The sequence below is a fragment of the Corvus brachyrhynchos genome, unplaced genomic scaffold, assembly GCF_000691975.1.
Source record: "Corvus brachyrhynchos isolate BGI_N302 unplaced genomic scaffold, ASM69197v1 scaffold58, whole genome shotgun sequence".
Taxonomy (NCBI): Eukaryota; Metazoa; Chordata; class Aves; order Passeriformes; family Corvidae; genus Corvus; species Corvus brachyrhynchos.
Genome location: NW_008239539.1, coordinates 872,869 through 887,025, shown reverse-complemented (window position 1 = coordinate 887,025; position 14,157 = coordinate 872,869). Strand labels below are relative to the sequence as shown.

General features: G+C 44.5%; 1 protein-coding gene across 1 annotated transcript in view; it reads left to right on the top strand.

Annotated features, from left to right (window-relative positions):
* The window catches only part of ADCY9 (adenylate cyclase 9), an 85,892-nt gene extending 72,192 nt beyond the window's left edge, over positions 1-13,700 (top strand). The window contains exons 8-10 of the mRNA XM_017741270.1: positions 2,685-2,833; positions 5,798-5,839; positions 11,561-13,700. Coding sequence (XP_017596759.1) covers positions 2,685-2,833; positions 5,798-5,839; positions 11,561-12,749 — 1,380 coding nt within the window. The 3' untranslated portion in view covers positions 12,750-13,700. The remainder of the gene's footprint in view (positions 1-2,684; positions 2,834-5,797; positions 5,840-11,560) is intronic.
* The last annotated feature ends 457 nt before the right edge of the window (positions 13,701-14,157 follow it).

Below are 14,157 nucleotides of genomic sequence, written 5' to 3'. Positions count from 1 at the left end.
TTTTCTTCTTAGACCAAGCACTTCTGCAGGAATTTTTTTCAGATAACACAAGTGGTTTATCTCAGGATTATCGTCCTGGGCTGGATTTGGAGTTTGGAGTCAGAGAAGCTGTATCAGTGAACCTCAACAGTGAGAACAGTATTAGTGAGGGGTGCTTGGGCTTTGCAGAGTGAGATGAAGGAACTCGAAGAAGAGAGAGCACTTGGTACCTAGAAGTGGTCATTGCAGGGGCTGTGGGAATGGTTAAAGGAATAGCAATAGCTGCCTTCTGAAAAGGAATGGAAAGAAATTCGCGTATTTAACCCAGACACAGAGATCCATAGGGAACTCGGTGTCTCTTATTAAAAGCACTCAGAAGGGGAGAACAAGGGGTTAAACATTCATAGACTCACAGAACGGTTTGGATTGGAAGGCACCTCTTGTTCCAACCCCCTGCCATGGGCAGCAGTGGCGAGGGGGAAGAACAGTTTAATTTAAAGGCCAACTGTAGCATAAAATCAAGGCTTTAAAACTGTGAATAAAATGGCCTCAAGCTGGAAATGAAAGATTGTTTCTCTGCAGGTTTCTCTTAGGCAGCACAGTGTGCAATCCTTCCTTTCCAGGATCTTCAGGGAATTCTGTTTCACAAAGCTCTTGCTATTTCAGGGCCCTGGGTGTAGGTAATAACCAGATCCTCTTCACTCTTCCTATCACAGCTTATTCCTGGGTACTGGGAAGTGTTTGTTCCATGGGAACGTGTGACCACACGTTTTTTGGTCCTTGCTGATTTAAACACACATCCCGTGGTTATCACAGCCACAGGAGGGTGTGGTTGACATTCTGTTGCATCCCATGCTTAACTGCAGCTTCTACCTTTTGGAACTTTAGTTAAGAATTTTTAAGCTGTAAATTGATTTTTTTTGTTAATTCAGTTTAATGATGGTCTTTCCCCTGCATGATTAAACTAACTGTAGGAATGTTTTCCTCAAGGGAAGGGAGCTGAAAACCTTTAAATCTCTCAAATCTGTCCATTGATTTTGATACCATCCCATTCATCACCATCCTTGATCATCTCTCCAAATGTTCCAGATAAGGTCAGAAGAACCACTTCATGAGTGTGTTCTCAATACAGCAGGTCAGGATGAGTCAAAACACTTCAGGCAGCAGCAGCAAAATGGTGATTTTCATCACCAAACTGAGAATGAACTTTGCTTTCTTTCCTCTTGCAGGTGCTCCAGAGTCGTGGGGCTGTTGGCTCACTCTCCAAGAGATGTCCCAACTCGGCTTGTGCTCAGTGTTTCCACACTCACGGAGCTCTAGGAAATGGAGTCAATCTATAGAGGGTCAGGTAAGTGTCCTCCTTTACTATGACATGGTTTTGCAAAGTTTTTTTTTATTCATAGCATTTTATAGCCTCCCTGGATATAAAATAATTAAGAAGAAAATTAACAAAAACAGCCATGAAAAAAAAAAACTTTCCAAAGCCATGCATCCATAGTAAAATCCAGCACATCCTGACCCTCTATAGGCTGGCTTCATGCTGGGCCATCACTTGGAGTGAGAACCAGTGCTCTGCCACTTTAGGAGACCTGAAATGGGGGGAAAAAAGTAAGTTAAAGTTATGGTTTTTTATGGACACTTCAGAAATTCCTTTTATCCATTTTGAAGTCGTTTAAAAAACCAACAGTTGTGCTTGTGGTTTAAAAATGGTGAATGATGTAAGGATTTTTCCCATACACTGTGTCTGCTCTCAATCACATGCTTGTTTGTTATGCCACAGGACTGCCAGGCTGCAGAGTCTGCGCTTCAGCTGCACAGGACACCTAAAGGGAGAGAGAAGGGGAGAGAATGATCATTTCATGCTGTAAAACACAGCATAAAGCTAGACCAGAACTCCTTAATCCCAGTGCAGAGTCTCTGGTTTAGCTTGGATGGTCATGAATATTCTTGGGAAACCAAAATTGGCACATCAACTTGAAAGTTTTGAGCACCATGAGGTTGTACCTGGGGAAATGAAGGTGCTCTGGGCAATGCATCTGTCCTGCACCTCCTTTCCTTTATCCAGTAAAGTTGTGGAAAGGTAAAGGGGTTTTGAGATGGGGCATTTGGAGCAGAAAATGTGAAATTGTCCTTTCAAATTGGCACAAGTGGCCATGTTATCGAGCTGCCAGTGACTGAAGCTGCCTTTTGTCACCAAGGCAGATCTTTCCTTACCTGAGTTCAGCTGTTACAGGACAGTCTGAGAACATTCTCTGAGAAGTGTTTTTAAAAGCAGGCAGGTGGGTGAAATTGCATTCTGCACTTGCAATGCAATGGAATTTCAATACTCAGTTTAAAGCAGGCAGAATCTAACCCCAGCAGTGGAGAGGGGGTTGCCAGGAATTTTCACCTTCTTTTTTTCCCTTTTTTGGAAGAAGAAGAGGCACTGAGCTTTTGGCAAAGGTAAGCTGGAGGCGCTGGGCATCGCTGAAAGAACGGGTGTGTGATAAAATACTCCATCCAGGGAAAATGGTGACAAACCACCTGTGCTAAAGGTTTTCTTGCTCCTGGAAGGGAAGATGTCCATCTTCACGTGGGATCACTCCCTGTGCCCATCATCCAGGCGGAGTTAGGCCCTTCTCCCCGCTGTCCCCCTTTCCCTGCCGGCGTGGATGTGCAGAAGGGCCCTGGGCAGCTGTTAACTCCCGTCTCTCTCTCTGTTGCAGTACACCATGTTCATGTGTTGTGCCATTCTCATCACCATTGTGCAGTACTGTAACTTCTGCCAGCTCAGCTCCTGGATGAGATCCCTGCTGGCAACCGTGGTGGGAGCAGTGCTGCTCATCCTGCTCTACGTCTCCTTGTGCCCCACCAGGTGAGCCTCACCCCGCGGCTGCAGGGGAACAGATCTGGGCTTCTCCCCAGGGAAACAAGGGTCTGATGCACAGGATTTTGCTGTCTGCCATGACTTTCTCCAGCATCTCAACTTTAATGATTTTATTTCTTCATTATTTATTTCTTTGAAGGATTTCAGGGGGCCCTCTTCTGTGTGATACTCTGTCCTTCCTGATGTGTTTCTAGGACACAGTTACAGACCCACAGAATTGCCTTTCACCACTAGTTTGAAAATCTATTTTATTAAGGAATTTCCCAGGTATTCGGTGGTGCCAGAGAGCCCAACTGCTCCACACCACCCCTCTGGATTTATTTTTGCCCTTAGGAACCACGTATTCTTCTTCCACCTCCTTCCTCAATGCATTTTCCAGTGTGGAAGGCAGGTACGTAGGTTTAATGGGATCTAATACCCAGCTCCATTCTCAGTTTCCTGCCTTTTCAGAGGACTCTGCAGAACAGTAACCAGAGGAATCAAGATAATGCAGTTTCTGTGCAATAACCTTAAGTTTTTCCAGTTTTCCTCTGATGAACAATTTTCCACAAGAACTTGTTTGCAATATTCTCCTGCTATTTTCTTGCCAAGAGAGTCAAGGGGGTCCTTCCAGCCTTCTGCTCCTGTTGGGAAAATTTTATAATCAACTTGTACTTCTCAGTGGCTTAGGACCCTCTCTTGGGATGGACTTAGCAAGGTCTTCTCCTCAGTTCCTCTCCTTCAGAGACCTGCTGAATCATAAGGTGAAAAACGTGAAAAAAAAACCCCAAACAAACCAAAAAGAGTTTGCAGATACATGTTTTAGTGAGTATTTAACTTTAATTCCCTCTTTAAGTGTCTTCAGTGGTCTCTTTTAATTTTGATCAAATTTATATTTTAAAAAAGGGAGAATAAAAGTGACCCCTTACACCTGTTCACATCTATGATTTGAGGTGGCTGTAAGGGCTGAAGGGAAAAAGTCCTGTGAAAAAAATATCCTGGAGCTGGAGTCAGTTGACAAATGATCTCTAGATCATATTGACTACAGAAAAATCCCTTTCTTGTCTGTCTGCAAAGGACTTGGACAAGGAGGGCAGAGGAGTTCTCTCCAGCTCCAGTGCAGAAAAGGAGTGTTTGGGTTCTGGAGCCTCCCTTGTCTCTTCATGGATTTGTCCCATTGGGTTCAGGTTCCCGGTGAACCATCATCATCTGTCCCCCAGCACTGAGTGGGCCTCTCCCAGTCACAAAGACTTCTACCCTTGGCTTTTGCCTTTGTAGTGCTGGTGCTTTCACTGGCCAGCCACAGCTTCCCTGAGAATTGTGGAGTCACAGAACCCTTGGGGTTGGAAAAGCCCTCTGAGACCATCGAGTCCAGCTGTTTCCTCAAGGCCACCACTAACCCAAGTGCCACATCCACAGGGCTTTTAAATCCCTTCAGGGATGGGGACTCCACCAGGGCTTTTGCTGAAGGCATTTTTTTTTCCCTAATATCCATCTAAACCTCCTTTGGCACAACTTGAGGCCATTTCCTCTTGTCCTGTCTCTTGTTCCCTGGGAGCAGAGGCCAATCCCCACCTGGCTCCGAGCTCCACCCAGGTTTGGTTTTCCAGGGGAATTAGTGGAGAGCAGACCCTTGATGCCATTTCTTGATTCCATGGTTGCTCTTCCCTAATTCCCCCAGCAGGAGTTCCTGGAGCTCGTTCCCTCCCAAACCTGCAGCCGTGTCTGCACAGAGCTCCCTGGGGCTTCCTGGCAGAGCCTTCTAAAAGGGGTAATGGAATATACTCCTGGACAAGCTCTGTGGTAAGACTTTGTGCAGAAAGAAAGCCGCAGAACTGGGGATTTTCCCTGCATTTCAACTTCATTAAGGGGCTGGGAATGGCTCTTCCAAAGCTGAGAGGTGGAGACCTTGCTGTTGTGTCAGGTCACAGCATCAGCTTCTGCTGAGTGTAAAGGGGCTCTATGAATGTTAAGAAATCCCAGTGTCTTAATAAAAGTTACTAATGATGGGGTGTTTCCACCTGTGGTGTGAACAGCAGTGACCATTAATGGGCAAAGTTCAGAAATCATGGAATATGTTGTTACTTCATCCATCAAAAATAAATATTTCAAGTAATAGAGCTGTTCAACTGCAGGTCTGAAAAGGTGATTGACAGAATTGATCCCAAACAAAAGTCATACAGATTTAGTTAGTGAAACTCATTACTTCAGTTTGTTAATAATCATCTTTTTGTTTGTCTCTTACCATGATTCTGATAATATTTTTTGTCACAGTGGCAATTGCAGCCCTGTCTGCACCACAGACAGATCCATTCTGCAGCTTTACTTCTTTTTCCAGTTGTTACTAATCCTGAGAGGTTGGTACTCTCTTGCTACTTGATTGCAGGAGAGAACTTGTAATACAAGTAAGTAAGAAAAGTGCTCAAACTACTTATTTTCTCTAATGGCATCTTCAAAAACAGGTTCTGTGTTAGGGTTTTAGGGATTTTTGGTTTGGGTTTGGTTTTGGTTTTTTGGGGGTTTTTTTGTTTGGGTTTTTTTGGGTTTTGGGTTTTTTTTTCCTTTTTTGTTTGTTTTTTGTTTTTTGTTTGGAAAGGTTGGGGTTTGTCTTTTTGTGTTTTATTTTTAAAATCTTTGTGCTTTGTGCTCACATAAGATGAAGGCATAATGGAGTCTTAGAGTTCTGGGATTGCTTTTCCCCATTTCCCAGGTAAGATAGGATTGTTTAACAATTACTTGTTCCAGGCTTCATGAAGTTCCAGTTTCCCTTTAGAGGGATTTGCATCTCTGGCTGGTTCCTTCTTCCAAACAGATAAGTCATGTTCAGACAAAGTTTGTGTGAAGCTGCTCAGGTCTGCAGTGCAGTTATTGGTCTGTGTAATAGAGAAGTTTAAAATTTTGTCTGAAATGCTGCAGGATGGTTTGTTTATTGCTTTAACTTTCCCTCTGAAATCAATGCTTTTTTCATTTCAGCTCCATGGAAACTCCTCATCTAGATTTGGCACAGAACTTTAGGTAAGTTTTATATACAATTACCATCTTTATATTTAGGGATAGAAACATTTTCAGTGAATTATATGTAGCAAAACTTTGCATCCACAGTAATAACTTGGGAATTCAACAAATTGGTTCAGCAAGTTGTGTTTAAGCTCCTCATGTAATTTCCTTTACAGATGACTTGGGTATGACCAAAACTCATCAGGGCTGGTGCTGCAGTCACAGAGTTGTGTAATGATATTTTCTCCTTAAATTGAATTTCTGGGAAATAGAACTATGGAGGAGCTATTTAAAACAGCATCTGTTTTTCTGGTAGCAGCAGTTTTTAGAGCATTATCTGTGCACCACGAGCTGTTTATTTGATTTCCTTGGCTGATTTGCACCATTCAGAAGCAGTGTGAGTTGGATGCTCTCACAGCTGGGCAGGTGAGAATTCCCTGGTGTAGAGGAGCTTCCTCTGGAAAAGCTGGATGTGCAGCCAGCTGCCTTCCCAGGATGGGATGTGACAGTCTGGGCCTGGCTGTCACCTCGCCTGGGCAGAGCAGGGAGTCATAAAACTGAGAGCAAAGGAAATTTTAGCCCCTAGCCTTTCAAAGCAAACAAAAATCCCTTCCTGGGTTATTAATGGCCCCTTAAAATAAATGTGTTAAAGACTCACTCTGATTATTTTAGTGTTGAGTTTCCTATGGGTTTATTTCAAGTTTTTTCAGTACCATTTTTAAGTGTTTTTACTGGTCTTTGGTATTAGACAAGTCTGTGTTTGCTAATTGCAAATTTGGGGGCAATATTTGGGCCGTGTTGGGTTGGATTGAACTGTGGATGTGTGACTTGGTAATGCATCTAAAAGGGGTTTTCGGAGGCATGTTGCTTTTCCTGGGAGGATGTGTCAAAACAAAATTACTTTTTAATAACTTTCATCTCCACAAATGATGTGGTAGTTTAGAAAAACACGTGGGGTTTAGTACAGAGGGGTGAGGACTGTGTTTCTTTGGGTATTTCTTCACCAAGGACTCAGCACTTACTACAGTGTTGGGGTTTGGGGGGCTTTGGCTTTTCTTACATGGGTTTTCCTTTTTCCTGGTTTTGATTTGTGAAAGTTCATTTTTCTAACAGAATTCCAGTTCATTGAATCCAGAATGGAAATTTAAAGCCAAAAGAATAGAGGCAGCTCTTTATTTTTTGTAAACATTAAAAGTGTGGTGATCACTCCAGTAGTGTCTTAGGATCAGCCTGAGTTTGGCTCCTTAGAGTTTTGATCCTTATTTTTAGTTTATGAAGCTTTTGTGCTGCTCAGCATTACAAACCTCTTCCCCAGAAGCTCAGCAGGCTCCTGGCCAGTTGCTAATCACTGATCAATAATTCATCCTGCCTTAAATCATTGACAACTGGGTCTTCCCCTTAGTGATAGAAATCTGTGAAAAGATCACCTGTCAAGCACAGTTTTCCTGCAGATACTTTTCTTCCATAAATATGTAACTTCTTACTCATGACAGGTGAAGGTGAGAGTTGCTGAGGACCAAACCATGGAGGTGTCTCTTGTGAGCAGGTGTGGAGTGAGCTTTGCCTCCTTTGCAAAGCTTGGCTTGTGATCTAAAGGCCAAGTAAGGCAGTGACCAAAATGCCTCACTCATTAAACATTTCTAAACTTAATTTTTCACTTTTTATTAGGATGTTGTCTGTGCTCCTTCAGCTGGGGAAGAGACCCATGTGCTAATTCTGCTCAGCACTGCCCTTCAGTCCAGCTCCCCTGGCCTGACCCTGCCCAAACTTGTACATTAACAAATACTGGAAGTTAAAAGAGAGAACTGGGAGTTAATCCTATTCTACCACTAAACAGAATTTGGCTTCTTTTTTCAGGGCTCTTTTGCTGTATGTTATTGTATATCACATTTCTAGAGTAGAGAATTTCCCCTTTCTTCTGGTGGTGAACTAATAAAAAGGTGATACTCCCTTCACCTAACAAAATTTTTTGCTGCACCTTTCTGCCAGAATTAAATAAATCAGGTTCCTGGCTTACCCCACAAAAGTTTTCCTGTGTTCTAAGAGGGCTAGACAAGCTTATGTTTTCTTTTAATGAGGTTGTTCCCTTTCCTTGATCAAGAATAGAGATCATATTAATGTTGCCTGGGAAGAGAGACAGCAGTAATGGTAATGAAGTCTTAGCACAGAGTTCATCTCTGGACTGTCTGTAAATAAAAATATGGAGTTTGCCTTGTTTTCCAGGCAGCCCAGTTCTTCAGCCCAAAGGATACAACCATGAACTTTGTCTTTTAAGCAGGAAATATTTCTCATTTTCATTCCTTCCTCACCTCAGAGCAGGTGGGATGTGTCACTTTCCAGTGTGGCTGCTCAAGGGGGAACAGCAATGGGCCACTTGAGTGGAGACTGACATCACCTGGTTGTAGGGAAGGGTTTATAGGAATCCACTGCACGTTTTTCATGGAAAGCAGCAGTTTGATCCCCTTTTCCACATTGTTCCTCCCTTGCTTTCCTCTCTCAGGTTTATCAGGCAGAGGCATCCTCTTTCAGTATAGCAAGATACCCAAATCCAAACAGGGGTTACTGGCTCAGAAGCAAACTGGCTTTCCAAAAAGCTCTGTAAGTGGAAAGCCATTATCTTTTTGATTTGTGATCAAGCCAAAGGAGATTCTATCTCCGGAGTCTCACTTGTTCCATGTTCACAGCCTGGATGGAGGTGCCAAGTTAATAGTGAGGGGGCTGTGCCAGGCAGCATTTCACCAGTTTGAGTTAAAGAAACATTGTCAGCTCAAGATTTCAATTTGAATGACTTTTAAAATCAGTTTTCTGCTGCAGAACCTCATAAAAAGTAGAATTGAGAAAGGTTGTGGAGGGGGGTTGATCTTTTCTGTTGGAGGTGTGGGGGAGTTCTTCTGCTTTTCGTTCCAAAGGGTGACTCCAGGTCATGACTGCTGCCTGGGGGAAGTGATTTATAGTCCTGTAGGTCCTGTACCCTGCTCACTGCAGCATCCACAGACTGGATTTCCAAATGAGGACGATGCAGTCGCTCTCTCCTTCAGGCTGGAATCGGGGCTTTCCATACTGATGCAGTCACATTGGGATAAAGGTGCCTGCTCTGGAGAAGCCACTACATCTTCTTCTTGGGATCCCAGCCCCTTCCCCCATTAATGAAAGGAGGTCAGTGCACAGCGAGTCACTCCCTGCACATGCAGATCTCAGGAGCCAACGAGGTCAGGCCCCGCTGAGCAGATCATGGAGAGCTCCCCGGTGCCGACGCTCCAGGGATGGGGAATGGAAGGCAGCAGCTCCTTCCCTGAAGGCAGATTCTGCCTTCCACTGTTCCTGACAGAACATTGGTGCTGCTCACCTAATTCACTGAGGAGGAGTTAAAGTACTTTGAGGAGTGTTTTGTACAGCAAACTGTAAATAAAAAGCCTTTAATGACTTAAATAAATCCGTGTGGCTGATGTTAGAGCAGATTATCTGGATCAGACTCGTACTCTCAGAGCAGTAACAGAGTCATTGCTCAGGTCCTCTTGCAGATCTTCACACAAGATGTGTGAAATAATGAACTCAGATTCAGAGAAAAACCTGAGTTGTGCTCCTTATTCCAGATTCCTTCCTCACTTTCCCCAACCTCTTCTTTCTTTCCAAGATCTTTTCTCTTACCTTCCCTTCCTTCATTTTGTTTTATAAGCCCATCAAGCTGGGAGGGCATTTTGTCACCTCCAAAATAGGTAGCAAGGATTGTATTTCAGGAATTGTTCCCTTCAAGTCATTGAATATGGAATATTTTGGGCTGGAAAAGACCTCCAAGATCAGGGAATTATAGAATATCCTGAGTTGAAAGGGACCAACAAGGATCATAGAGTCCAACCATTAACCCAGCCAAGGCCATCACTAAACCATGTTTATGTCTTAGTCTCTGACTTGTCTTTCAAGGGAGGAAATAAACGGGTTCATAACAGAGGTTCTGTTGAGAATAAGGGAGGAAGGAGTGTCTTGGTACAGCAATTACAGGAACCTGATGGTGGGGCCCTACTTTGAGTTGAGACATCTCCTTTCATGATCCCCTTGTGAAGAGGGAATAAAATGAATATACACCTTCACTTCTGCTGGGAGAAGTATATTTATGCTAGAAAACAGAAGAAGTAATTTCCAATGTAATTTGTCCTATCTTTCATCTGAAATTCAACCTGCACACTCTGTATTGTAAATATTTCACTCACAGGAAGCTTTTTTCCTCATAGGCTTTCTGTGAAAAAAGTTAGTAGATACAAAGAACGTGGCACAGAGAAATGTTTTTGGATATGGGGCACGTTCATCTGTCTCACAGCTGTGCTGTGGTTTTGTTTCATCACACTTTTCTGTCAATCAGGTATTTGAGAATGAAACTCAGAGAAAGAAACTGTGCCTGTAAGTTCAATTCTAAAATATTTCCAAAGTGGAAGCCTGTCCCCCATGGACATGAAGCAACAAAATGAACTGAGAAATGTTTTCATATGTTACAGTAACAAATTCAGCCTTCTCTTTCCTGAGCTCTTGTTCCAGTTGTGCTCTGAGTTTTAATCTCTCTCTACCTTTCCAGAGAAATGCAGGCAGGTGCTGGGTATGGATTCCTTTCTGGCTCTCCAGGAGAAAGGCTGATGTGATGCTTTTCCTTTTCAAACCATCTCTTAACTTGAAAAACTTCAGCGCGTGTCTGCTCATATCAAACCTTAAGCTTTGGCATAATTTTATCCAAAAAATGCAGTTGGATCCCTGTAGAAATGACTGCATGCCAAGCTGGCTGCGTTTAGCCTTCGCTTCTGGGATTGCATAGGTGGGGCCTTCTCAGATTCAATTTGTGTCTTTGCATCTCTCCAGAAAGTTGAGATTGGGGAGTGCAGATGTCTCCTCGTTCAGGGGGGTGTAGCACTGGCAGATGCTCCATCAGCGCCTCATAATCTGCACAGGCAGACAGCGAACTGTTGAAAGGATCTGAAATATTGCTCCCAATCTATGGCAGACAGGAATTTTTGATTATTTTATGTAATCTTGGCACTTTGAGAAACTTTCTCCGCCATGAAGAGCTTAAGTGGTTTTATCATAGAAAGGTGTCAGCACAGAGCTGCACGTTCTCCACTTTCTTGCAGTTCACAGAACCACAGACTGGGTTAGGTTGGAAGGACCTTAAAGCTCATCCAGTTCCAACCCCCTGCCATGGGAGTTCTCCATGATGTGTCTTTTACAGGGTTGTCTTCTTCCAGACCCTTCCTGGCCCTTGATGAGGACACAAGGGAAAGGCATGGGAGTGTAAAGCAGCTGGTTCTGAATATTGGAGGTAATAAAAAATACAGAACCAGATAAATTCCACAAAACTCACACACACCCCCACATACAGACATTCAGTGCACTCAGATACCTAAACACACACACAGGTACATACTTATATGCAGTGCTTTTAGTTATATATTTAGATACAATGATAACTGTTCCCTTGGTGAAGTCCATAAAACAGAATTGGGCAACTTCTGTGCCACTGAACCTGCTGATAAGAAAATACTTGGTGGGTTTAAGGATGTACTCGGTGAGTTTAAGAATTAAATTAATTCTCTGACTTTTTCTTAACAGCAGATGAAGTTCTCAATGCATATTTTATAATTTAGTATGTAACTGCACTTCCCACACTTCCTTTTCCAGCAGAGGATTTCTAACTGTGGAGCAGGGATGGCAATGCCCTAACTTAAAACGCACCTGTGTGTTCTTCCCTTTGTGCAGCTCCAGAAAGAGCCCATGCAACAGCTCGCTGCCCAGTGACACGAAGCGGCCGGCGGAGCTGATCGGTCAGGAGGTGGTTCTGGTGTCCTTCCTGCTGCTCCTGCTGGTCTGGTTCCTGAACCGGGAGTTCGAGGTCAGTTACCGGCTGCACTACCACGGGGACGTGGAGGCCGATCTGCACCGCACCAAGATCCAGAGCATGAGGGATCAGGCTGACTGGCTGCTGAGGAATATTATCCCGTACCACGTGGCTGAGCAGCTGAAGGTGTCCCAGAGCTATTCCAAAAACCACGACAGCGGCGGGGTGATCTTTGCCAGCATCGTGAACTTCAGCGAGTTCTACGAGGAGAACTACGAGGGTGGCAAGGAGTGTTACCGAGTCCTGAACGAGCTCATCGGGGACTTCGACGAGCTGCTGAGCAAACCCCACTACAGCAGCATCGAGAAGATCAAAACCATCGGGGCCACCTACATGGCGGCGTCGGGGCTGAACACCTCGCAGTGCCAGGACAGCAGCCATCCCCACGGGCACCTGCAGACCCTTTTTGAATTTGCCAAAGAAATGATGCGGGTGGTGGATGACTTCAACAACAACATGCTGTGGTTTAATTTTAAACTCCGGATCGGCTTTAACCACGGCCCCCTCACGGCCGGGGTCATTGGCACCACCAAGCTGTTGTATGACATTTGGGGGGACACTGTGAACATCGCCAGCAGGATGGACACCACCGGCGTCGAGTGCCGCATACAGGTGAGTGAGGAGAGCTACCGCATCCTCAACAAGATGGGGTATGACTTTGACTACAGGGGGACAGTCAATGTGAAGGGGAAGGGTCAGATGAAGACCTACCTTTACCCCAAGTGCATGGACAACGGGATCGTGCCACATCACCAGTTGTCCATATCTCCAGACATTCGGGTTCAAGTGGATGGCAGCATTGGGCGGTCTCCAACGGATGAGATTGCCAACCTGGTGCCTTCTGTACAGAATTCTGATAAGATAGCCCATGGCACAGATAACTCAGAAGCCAAGGACGTCCTTCCTTCTGCCAAGAAGCTCCAGAAAGACGCGGTGAAGGCAGAGGAGAGGTGCAGGTTTGGCAAAGCCACAGAGAAGGATGACTGTGAGGAAGCGGGGACTGAGGAGGTCGATGAACTGACAAAGTTAAATATCTCTAAGAGTGTATGATGAACTGTCAGAGTTGCATGAAGTACTCTGTCCATAAAAACACACAGACTTTTGCAATTGGCAGTTTTCTTTTTCAAGAGAGACCTTCTCCACACCTGGGTTGTACGTTTGTGTTCATTTCGGCGCCTGGGGCTGTGTGGATCATGGCTCTTCAGGGCTTGTTTTCATCCATCTCTCTCCTCCATGCCCCAAATCACATCCCAAGCTCCCCAGCTCCCTGTGCAACCATCTTACAGCTGAGTAGAGGATATTAAGTGCCTTCAGATATACTCCATTGGACTCCCTGTCAAGGTACAGAGGCCCCAAGTGAAATCATAGCTTTGGGTATTTATCTAATTTTAAAGAAAAGAAAAGCTGTGGTTATATCATTTTTATTGTTGTTTCTCACAAAACACTTTTTTTGGCTAATGCAACTCCTTGGGTTTTTTATATCTCTCGGAACAATGTTTTACTGTTATCAGACCTTTTGTATGTAACACACAGACATGTGCATGTATCTACCATATGAGACTGCTATAAAGTGCCAGTAATGCACCACAAGAATGTCTGGGCGAGGGGTGACACACTTTGGGTCGGGCTGGAGGGGGAGCTGTGCCGTGGCTCAGCCTTTAGTTAGGGCAGGAGGAACAGCTGCTGTCATCCTGTTCTCCTTTCCCGATGCTTTCTGCAGCCTCCATGTGCCATCGTGTGCTTTGGATACACTTCTTTTCCATATAGCCAATGAGTTACTGATACGTGGGAACGGAAGGAGGGTTGGGACAGTGCCAGCTCTGGGGACAGGTTTCCAGAAGCAGAGGAGAGACCACGGGAGTGCTGCAGTTCAGGGCTCCCAAATCCGTATGCGGCTCAGTGGGCGAAGGTAGGTGATATCGGTGTCTCTGAGCTGATTGGAGAGAGAGAGAGAGAGAAGCAAAGCAAAATAAATGTTTTGGGAATGCCTTTATTTATTTATTTATTTTATTCCTGTTTGGGTTTTTTTTATTTCGTTTGGGAATTTTTGCGTGCGGAAGAGACCGGGAGAGATGAATTGTTCATGGGTTTAACAGGAGTAATAAGACAGTGTTTGAGCCTCTTTGAACTACCAACCACTGTGAGGATGTTACCTTAGGCAATATTTGTTTCCAAGCTGATGACACTTCGGAAGCCACCAAACACAGTTGAGTATCCCAGCTTCCCTCCAGACTGAACCAATGGTGCTGCACAGTATTTTTCAGGATTTTTACACATACACACACACACACACACTGTGCTTTTGCAGCAGGGAAGAGAACAGCGTGCTCCCTTCCTGCTGCTGAAAGCAGGAATAGGGAAAAGAGTCCTTGTAGTGAGCTGAGAAGCACAATCATTTCCCAGTCCTGTGGATGACTCCATGCAGGTTCCTGGGAGCAGAGGCCTGCGGGAGCCCAGG